This window comes from Callithrix jacchus, chromosome 19, assembly GCF_049354715.1.
Source record: "Callithrix jacchus isolate 240 chromosome 19, calJac240_pri, whole genome shotgun sequence".
Classification (NCBI taxonomy): Eukaryota; Metazoa; Chordata; class Mammalia; order Primates; family Cebidae; genus Callithrix; species Callithrix jacchus.
Genome location: NC_133520.1, coordinates 7,877,112 through 7,887,306, shown reverse-complemented (window position 1 = coordinate 7,887,306; position 10,195 = coordinate 7,877,112). Strand labels below are relative to the sequence as shown.

The 10,195-nt window shown below is 49.6% G+C and overlaps 1 protein-coding gene across 1 annotated transcript; it reads left to right on the top strand.

Annotated features, from left to right (window-relative positions):
* Positions 1-546: 546 nt before the first annotated feature.
* Positions 547-9,683, top strand: C19H1orf115 (chromosome 19 C1orf115 homolog). Its single transcript, XM_054247991.2, has 2 exons — positions 547-939; positions 6,959-9,683. Exons 1-2 carry the CDS (start codon positions 622-624, stop codon positions 7,076-7,078), a joined length of 438 nt encoding a protein of 145 aa, XP_054103966.2. The 5' UTR covers positions 547-621; the 3' UTR covers positions 7,079-9,683.
* Positions 9,684-10,195: the final 512 nt, after the last annotated feature.

The window sequence follows — 10,195 nt, the reverse complement described above, 5'->3', positions numbered from 1 at the left end:
TGCGGGCATGTCTGGAGCAGAATTTCCTTTGCCCCCTCCCCGTTGGTTTGCTCCACTTTTTCACTGAATTCAGACCGTTGAACACCGTGGACATGCTGTCTTGCGTTTCCGAATATTTCCTAGAAGGATACAGACGTTTCTTAAGACTCACGGTAAAGATTTTCTGATCGCCTTTCCAAAAGCTTGACACCAATTTGCACTCCCACGAATACTGTTACCGTGCCCATCTCGCCATGCTCTCCCCAGCACTGAGCGTGATCTCGCGTGTCATTACCATCGTTGCTAATTTGAACATGGACAGATGGAGTCCTATTATCCTGGGGTCATTGATTTCGTAGCAAGTGCAGTTGAAGGTGTTTTGCATGTTCATTGTGCAGTGCGCGCTGGGATTACAGGTGAGATTACACCTGCACCCTTTGGCCGGCAGGTGGGATGCTGGGCGGGGCTGTCGGAGCGCGTCCGCCGCCTGGGAGGCCAGTCTGCAGCCATCCCGGGCCCCACGGCCAGGGGGCGCTGCAGCCCCCCCAACCCCCGCCCCGTCCGGGCAGAGGCGGAGAAGCGGGCGGGGAGCAAAGGTTGGAGTCTGGGCGCTCGGACCGTCGCCAGAGGGTCCGCGGCATCATGACGGTGGGAGCCAGGCTCAGAAGCAAGGCGGAGAGCAACCTCCTGCGCCGCGGGCCCCGAGGGCGAGGGCGTACCGAGGGGGACGAGGAGGCGGCCGCCATCCTGGACCACCTGGAGTACGGAGACGAGGCGGAGGCGGCGGCCGACAGCGGGGCGAGCGCGGCGAGTGCGGCGAGCGAGCGGGGCCCGGGGGCCCGGGGCGCGCGGAGGGTGCACCTCGCCCTCCTGCCGGAGCGCTACGAGCCGCTGGAGGAGCCGGCGCCGGGCGAGAAGCCCAGGCGGAGGTACCGGCGGAAGCTGAAGAAGTACGGCAAGGTAGGGGCCCTGCCCGGGGGGCGCGGGGGCGCGGGGGCGCGGGGGCGGTGGCCCGCGGGGGAGCGGGAGCCGGGTCCTGACCCCCGACTCACCCGGTTTTTCCGGGCTGCACCTGCGACCCCCCTCGCCCCCACGCCCACTCCCACGCCAAAGGGGAGCCGCGAGTTGCGAGTCGCGATTAAAACTTAAATCGGGGGTTGCACTGGGTGGGCCCCGCTGCGCCTGCTACTGCGCTCCTGGCTGGTTGAGAACATTCTCAGGGGGCTCCTACCAAGGCGGTTCTTATGTAAGATCAGGAACCCGTGTCCCTGATTACAGATCGGATACTGAAGCGTTAGCGTGGCAGGTGACTTGGAGAAGGTGGCCCCTTTGGAAGGAAAGAAAGAAATTCTGCTACTCGGGAGGCTGAGGCGGAAGAATCGCTTGAATCCGGGAGGTGGAGGTTGAAGTGAGCCGAGGTTGAGCCACGGCACTCCAGCCTGGCGACAGAGCAAGATTCCATCTCAAAAAGAAAGAAAGAAATTGCAACCCACTGTATCTGTTTTCCAGTAACATCCCTCCAGGATATCCCACTAGTCCAGGAATATTTGGATTATTCCCCCAAATATTTCCAAGGTTATTTCCAGGGCCTGGGAGCGCAACAAATACATAAATAGGCGCTTGCTGACTTTATTTTTCTCTTCTAGACAACTATCTGTGTATTGTGGGACCTTCAAAACATTCTGCCATTTGTCTCTGGGAGATGGGGTTAGGAAGGATGAATATGGGAGAAAAATGACAGTTTCTGTCTCAGAAATCAAAGCCCAGATGCACTTCCCAGGTGTTTCTGCCTAGAAGCACTGGAAGTTGCTGCCTGAAGCTCTCCTGGCCTGGACAAGGCCACCCAGAATAAAGTCACAGAAGTGACTGTCCTGGCCAAGGGCCACAGGCCTCATCTGATTTATTGTCCAGTTATCTGTGTCACCCAATGCCCTCTTAAACCTGAAGCCATTCAGTCTCCATGCCTGGGAGCTTACATTTATCATCCCCTTTAAAGGTATACCAGCAGCTTCTGGAGCACAACACAGGCAGGGGTAAAAAATATTAATAAAAACTATAAAGTTAGGTCTTTCGGGCTTAGAGCCCTTGTAGGACGAATTGTCTCTGGTCTGGGTCCAGGCTGAGCACAAAGAAGCCGTCGTGTCCCTCTCCACTGGTAAAGTGATATTGTAGAAATCCTAGCTCAAGAAGTAGGACTTGAGGATATTTTGGGGGTCCTCAGTATGTGGCAGGCATTGTGTTGAACAGTAGGGGTGTGAAAATGAATACAGTGAGCCCTGCCCTGGAGAAGTGCACAGCATCCCAGGGAGACACTGACATAGCTGGGGCGCCACCCCCAGGGGCTTCAGGGCACAGAGCTCAGGCAGTTCACTCCTCAGCAGTGAGCTTATAAAGGCAGGGAAGTTTTCAAATCATGCTGACATGAAAACTGGGCACAAAAGGACGAGTTAAGATTTCACCAAATAACAGTGAAGTGGTCTGAAGTGGGGATATTTCATACCCACTAGGAAGGCTACTCCAAAAAATGTCCAAACAAACCAAATAACAAATGTTGGTGAGAATGTAGAGAAATTAGAACCGTGGTACATTGCTGGTGGGAATGTGAAGTGGGACAGCCACTGTGAAAAACAATTTGGCAGTTCCTCCAGAAGTTCCGTGTAGACTCATTTTCTGATCCAGCAGTTCCACTCCTAGGTATGTAACCGAGAGAATGAAAACAGGCACCCAAATCCATGTTTATATGCACATTTTCATAGAAGCATTATTTACGATAGCCGAAAGGCAGAAACAACCCAAGTGTCCATGAATGGATAGATGGATAAACAAGTGTGTTATATCCATACAATGGAATAGTATTCAGCCCTAAAAGGAAGGAAATGTACTAATCCATGCTACAGCATGGTGAACCTCTAAAAATACTATGCTAAGTGAAGTAAGTCAGACCCACAGGGTCACGTATGGTGCATATGATTCTATTTGTATGGAATGTCTGTGATAGGTCAACCCAAGGAGATGGGACACGGATTGGTGGTTGCCAGGGACTGGGGAAAGAGGAATGGAGTGCGTCTGCTTAATTGTCATGTGTTTTTTCTTGGGGATGATGAAAATGTTTTGGAGCTAGATGGAAGTGAAGGTTGCACAACATTGTAAAAGTACTGAATGCCACTGGGCTGTACGTACTTTCAAATGGTGAATTTTATGTTATGTGAATTTTGCCTTAATGAAAACAAATAAAAAAAAAAAAGATTTCACTGGATAGAGAAGTGGTGTCGTTTGAGGTAGAGGGACCATCACAAGCTCAGCTGTGGGCATGAAAGCTCTAGAGTGTTAGTTCAGCGGACCCAGGAGGCCAGGCGAGAGGACATCATCAGGTTAGGGTTGGATCTCTCCTTTCTGACCTTCAAAAGAATGAGTTCAGCGTCTACTTTCTTGGAGCCAACTGAGAGGGTTTCCAGGCTCAAACATGGAGAAATAAAGCAGGTGACTCTCTTTGTTCCCTTAGACCGCAGCTCCCCTCTGAGAGATTAGTTGGGTAGAAAGCTCTACTCAGATCAAAGAATCCCAAATGCACTCTCTTAAATGACACTGAAATAGTGGTTGAGAGATATTTTACATTTCTTCGCATTTCATTTCTCAAACCTGTGTTTTTGACAGTGTTCCAGTTAATGAGCCATTTTAGTAGATTTTCCCCCCTAAATTACAAAGACAAAGTGACAAGCAGCTTTTAAAGTATAACAGGCTGAGTAAAATGGATGCACAAATACCAAAAATGTCATATTTAATGCAGGCAGTTGTGATTCTGATCTTGTTTATAATGGATCACTCTTGATTGTTAGGCTTGTTCCCAGTGAATGTATTTCTTTTGTTGTTTCAAACATCTAAGTAAAATTCCCCCAATGAGTCTTATCACACATTTAGAGGAGTGTATCTCTTAGCAACATCACATACTCACACATGTGCATGCCCCAGCCCAGTGTCTCTGAGAAATCAACAGGGTAATAATGTCCAGGAAAGCAGTGTCTAGAGAAGACGCAGGCAGTACTTGGTTCTTGCAAAGCTCTTCATTTAGCAGGAGAGGTACCAAAGGAAACACCCAGCGTCTTTCTATGTGCTCAAGATACAGTAATGAGCACAACCGAGTCCCTGCCTTCCTTATGTTATTGCGAGGAACCCTGTTATTTAGACTATTGAAAGATCGGCTGGGCACAGTGGCTCACGCCTGTCATCCCAGCATGTTAGGAGGCAAAGGCAGGTGGATCACCTGAGGTCAAGAGTTCAAAACCAGGCTGACCAACACAGTGAAACCTTTTCTCTACTAAAAATACAAAAAATTAGCCAGGCATGGTGGCACATGCCTGTAATCCCAGCAACTTTGGAGGCTGAGTCAGGAGAATCACTTGAACCCGGGAGGTGGAGGTTGCAGTGAGCTGAGATTGCACCATTGCACTCCAGTCTGGGCAACAAGAGCAAAACTCTGTCTCAAAAATAAAAAATAAAGTAAAAGAGAAAAGAGAAAGCCCAAGTAAGCCAGAAGTCATAGGAAATTGCACTCCTTAAGAAACTTTCCCAAACAGGCAACAGATACCTTGGGTTTATGTATTACCACCACAAACCCAAATTACTATGTAATTTTTAAAACGTAGACGTTATTTTGCAGTAATAAAAGCTGACGCTGGGGAGCACTTACACTGCCTGCAGTTTTTACTGGGTCCTGTTCTAAGTGCTTTCCTTGCATGATCTCATTTACTCCTCTTAAAACCCAGTGAGGTGGTTACTAAATATTCCCATTGTATAGGTGAGGAAACTGAGGCCATGGGAAATTAAGTAAGTGATGGAGTTGGAATTGAAGCCCAGGCCGTGAGTAGTTAGCTAGAAGCTTATATATTGCCTTTATTTCAAAAGGGAAATATAGTATGGGGGTTAAGGTCATAGGCCCTGAAGTGAGATTCTTTTAGGATTGAACTTCAGCTCCTGTAACCAGATATGTAAATCTGATGCAATCTCTCTGTGCTTTCTCATCATTAAGCCTGATAGACAGAGTCCACCAGGAACATACCAGCAGCCGATCCACGTTAGGTTTCTGTGCTTAGGGCTGTGAGGGAGAGTGCATGCCAGAGGAATTGGGGGTCTCAAAAAGTGGAGATCTCAAGTAATGAATTGAATATTTGAGTCTGAGCTGAAGAATTCTTCAAATCTGGGAAGTACTTGTCATTAGAAATGGACGAGACCATCTAAGGAGAGATTGGAGGGCGAGAGAGAGGAGAGACCCAGGACTGAGTACTGAAGAACACCAATGTTTTAAAGTCTGGTGGAGGGATAATTAAGCAAAGAAAGCTGAGGAGGAGCTCCCTGTTTAGGTAGGAGAGAACTAAGAATATGGAGTCAAACAGGCCAGATGATTATTTCATAAAGTATGTTGAAAGCTGCTGAGAGGTCAGGGAGAGGGAGGCAGAAAAGCATCCATTGGTTCAGGCAGCATGGGAGTAGATGGCCGTGACCAGACAGTCCCTGCATAGGTTGGGGCAGGAGCCAGAGTCAGAGGGAGTAAGAAGTGCAGACATGGAGAAGTACATGCGGTTGGCTCTTTTGGCCGGCTTGGCATGATGGAGGGCAGAGACTGGGGTGGGATACGGAGGCAAGGTGATACCCGAGCATGTGTAATCTAATGGGATCCAGTGGAGAGGAAGCGAATGGCGGAGCTGGAGAAGGGAAAGCCAAGGTCAAGGTGGGAGAGGGCACCAACAGCAAGTATCAAGGGAATGGCTCGGAGGAAGAGGACCATTTTCTCCACGGTAACACAGACCAAGCGAGGGAGGCCAGGGGCAGACACAGGTAGGGCTGTAGAGAGTGGTGGAAGGTGACTGTGTTCCCTGATGATGTCTGGGGGTTGGTTTTGTTTTTCTGTGAAAGATGAAGTGGAATCATCTCACGGAGGTATGGAGACTTGGGTGTGTCTGCCTGCGTTGCAAGTGGGGAGTCTTAAGAAGGGAAAAGGTATGAGGCAGTACCTGGGGGAGAGAGAAATTCATCCTACCGGACAGATATGGTAGGTTTGTCAGGCGGTGTTGGAAGGCAAGGTGAGATTTGTGATTGTGATCAGGAACTTGAAGTCAAACCAGTGTGAGTGGTTTTAGTAATATGGAAAAGTCAAAGGACTGAGAGACAAGGTATGTGGCCTAAGGCACAGGTTATCTGCATGGGCAATGATGTCACTAAGAATGATGACAGAAGTTGGGGTAGAGAGGGGAAGACCGGGGCAGCCATGCAATAAATGTTCATTGGTGGTGGTGGTAATTTTTCTGTTGCAATCCCATTTGAGTCCTTTAGATGTCCCCTGTCTAGCACCTGACATTCCCTGAATGTTCCCTATTCAACCTCGCAGAAAACTAAGAGGAGGAGTGGTTACCAGGAAAGCATTGCCCAAGCCTGACTGGCAAGGAGTGTATAATGGTACTGGAAATGCTGAGCTTATGTGGATGTAGTAATTAGAAAATGACAGAAGACTACAAAGGGACAGATGTATGGGTCAGACAGAAACATGCCCTTGAGGTAGACAGAGGAGAAGATGGCTTTCAGGTAAGTCGAAGGAAGGAAAACTTAACCCTGCCTTATGATGGTCCAGTAATTTTTAGCTGGAACAGAGAAGAGGAGTGATCTTTGGTTTAAAAAACAAAACAAAACTGCTTTAGTTTTAGACTTGGCAGCCTCACTGCTGTTTCCAAGAAGGGCTTTGAATTATCTGGAAATAAGCTGTGCTTGAAAGCACTTTGCAAGTTGACGATGTTGCTGTGAGCCCCCACATATTCTTAGGCTGGGGGTGGGCACGTGGTAACTTGCCGATTTGCCACGGGAGAATCAGGAAAAATGATCTTTATGTATGTTGCCATGACTCATGGGTTTTTTTCTTTCGTGAAACATGGCAGAATTTAAAAATTGCCTACCCTAATCCTTTGCTTTTCCCTTCTATTCCTAAAACTAGAATGTCGGGAAGGTCATCATGAAAGGATGCCGCTACGTGGTCATCGGCCTGCAAGGCTTCGCTGCAGCCTACTCCGCCCCATTTGGGGTAGCCACCAGTGTGGTATCGTTCGTGCGCTAACGGGAGCCCCTGCTGTGGGAACCATGTGAATCTGGAGCATCTCAGACTTGAACACACAGCATACTTGGAAGAGAAAACATGCCTTTCTTTGCTGAATCACATGAGTATGATGATTGAGTCACCCCTGCCCATCTGCTGAGCTTCTCACGCCTCTCAGTCCCGTGTGGACCCAATGGTCAATCCTGCAGAGAATTGAGCTGAGGTTAGGTTTGGGAGTGGAGCTAGTGTGCTGAAGCCAGAGCCTTCACGTGAAGGTGGCAGGTGCTGGGGTGGAGGCCGACGCTCGACAGATCCAAGCAGTGTGGGTGTACAGCAGAATATTGGGGGGAGGAAGAGGATGTTACTGGAGTCAGATGATTTGCTGTATTCTCCTGGAAAGGTTGTGCTGACAGGCGCTCACATTCCTGGGCTGCCTCGATTCTAAGGGCAGCTAAGGAGCTGTTTATTCCTCAAGTCATTCTCCCCGATCTCCTTCCTCTGCCACTCTGTCACCAGGAATTTAATTACAGGCTTGAGAAGAGGGAAGGAAGAAAGAGCTCTTTGAAGGCTATGATGCTTTGAAAACTATGTTGGCAGTGTGGCATAACTGTTTAAAGTAGACCAAACTTGTCATTTTACCCCATCCTGAATGGCCGTGAGGCTGGTGAGGAAGGAGGGCAAGTTTGAACGCAGGGTGGGTGGGTGGCTGGGACAGGTTGGCCAAGGGACCACTCCTGAGGGCTCTTGTGCCCAGCGTTGCCCACTTCAGCCCAGCCATGTGTTTGCAGCCATCAGAGTCCCTGCAAACACGTGGCTGGCTGTGGTCAGGGCCTACTAACACCATCAATGCACTTCTGCCAGAGGCTCAGCTCCTCTCCGCCAGGCCAACCAAGAGTGCTTGTCCTGGGTGGGACATAGGGGCTGAGAGAGATGGAGGGAGACATAACACATCAGGAATGAAAATACGGATTTAGAGAAGGAAGCAGTAAGTAGGAGACAGATGTGAAGGAAGTGGAAACAAGACAAGAAGATGCTGGAAGAGAGAAAGAAGGTGGCCATCCAGGAGCCAGGCCTGGAGCATCAGTGTGGGGAGTTCAGGTAGGCTGGGCCTGTGCCGCTAGTAGGGACAGGGGAGGCTGGGTGGCCAGAGGTGTCATGGCTGGTGCTTAGAACCCCTGAGGCCATGAGCTCATTGGCTGCCTTTGTAGCATCCTTTGCTCTTCTATGCTGCCCAGTGTGACCTCATCTTACCCGGATTCAAAGGGTAGGGTGGGCTTGGGTCTTAGGCCTGACACCCACCAAGGATGACCTGTGGACTGCCATGGGATGCTGAACAGGGAGATGAAAGAAAGGAGGTCCCCCTTCCCATCTCCCCGAAAGGCCACTGTTCTGACTTTGTTTTCAGAATATCTGGAAATCCAAAAGGGCTGTCGCTGAGCAGTCTGCAGGATCAGTGACAGCACCCACCTGTCGTCCCAAGGCATGCAGGGGAGGCCTCCACACTCATGCTTCTCTCATCAAGCCCCACCAAGACAGACAGAAAGACAGACAGACGGAGAAAAAAGGAGAGGGTGGGGGACAAGGTTGAAGCTGTGCAGCTAGACTCCGCTTCACGTCCTGAAGCTTCAGCTTCATGTTGAAGATTCACTGGGACTGAATTCCTGCGCTGTTAATATTGGTGAGGAAAAGTGAAACAAGTGATGTGGCTTTCGCCCAGATGATGAAAGTGGATACGGCACATTTTCACACACGTGAGATAATTACAGCTTGCCCACCGCACTGGGTGTCAGAGAAAGGGAGAGCGAGATGTAAGCGGAAGAAAAAGCCAAGCACAGTGAGTGGGAAAGAGTGAGGGCCTGTGGGGGCAGGGGACAGAGCTGTGGGGGCCTTTCCTTGCCTGGAAATCTGTCCCAGGAAGAACTTCCCCACTCGCAGCCGCAAATTGGAAAAACTATACAGTCAAGCCTGTTTGGCCCTGAAATTCTTAAGAATCTGGTTAAGGCCGGGCGTGGTGGCTCAAGCCTGTAATCCCAGCACTTTGGGAGGCCGAGGCTGGTGGATCACGAGGTCAAGAGATCAAGACCATCCTGGTCAACAAGGTGAAACCCCATTTCTACTAAAAATACAAAAAATTAGCTGGGTATGGTGGTATGCGCCTGTAGTCCCAGCTACTCGGGAGGCTGAGGCAGGAGAATTGCTTGAACCCAGGAGGCGGAGGGTGCAGTGAGCTGAGATCGCGCCATTGCATTCCAGCCTGGGTAACAAGAGTGAAACTCCATCTCAAAAAAAAAAAAAAAAAAGAATCTGGTTAAAAATTAACTCAGAAATGTCAAAAGTCAAACCTTCCCAGAGATGAACGTCAGATGTCACTTGGCCTGAGTCCTCCTTCTCTGTGACGGGGCTGCCCTGGGTGTCTTTTACTCAGTTCCTGGAGCATAAGCATTCGGTCATGTCACCGATAACCATTTTACCTTTTCTTTCTCTCTCTTTTTTTTTTTTAAATATCAGTGTCCACACCTTACTGAGAATTGAGTTTTAGAGCTTTCGCTTGATGTGCTTGACCGAGAGACTTCTTTTGTGCCCTTTTCTTGTCCTCTGATGTAAATAAAAGCCTCGGTTTATGTAATGTTTCTTGTACGAAGGGTTCCTGGCTCCTCACGTTCTGGCCTTGCTTGAGGGACATTGCTGGAGTCCAGCCACACTGAGAACTGGGCACAGCAGGTGATGACCAGTCGGGAGAGACCCCCTGGGAACCAGTAGGAGCCCACAGCTGCTCCCCAAGGATCCAATGGAGGGAGAGACCCCAGTTCACCTGGGAATTCCGCATGTGTGTTAAAGGGGCAGTTCTCTCTAAGCCAGCAGAACAGGCTTTGCCATGTAGGAGCCTCAGCTCATGAGTTTGTTAAAAGTGGGGCTGGGCACAGTGGGTCGTGCCTGTAATCCTAGCACTGAGACGGGCAGATTGCCTGAGTTCAGGAGTTCAAGACCGGCCTGAGCAATGTGGCAAAACCCCATCTCTATTAAAATACCAAAAATTAGCCGGGTGTGGTGGTGCACTCCTGTATTCCCAGCTATTCGGGAGGCTGAAGCAGGAGAATTGAATTGCACGAACCCAGAAGGCGGAGGTTACAGTGAGCC

What these genes read in the sequence shown, in the direction of transcription:
- C19H1orf115 (XM_054247991.2), top strand. Translation starts at nt 622, where the DNA reads ATGACGGTGGGAGCCAGGCTCAGAAGCAAGGCGGAGAGCAACCTCCTG. An exon ending in AGCTGAAGAAGTACGGCAAG is followed by an intron (nt 940 to 6,958) that starts GTAGGGGCCCTG and finishes TCCTAAAACTAG; the next exon opens with AATGTCGGGAAGGTCATCAT.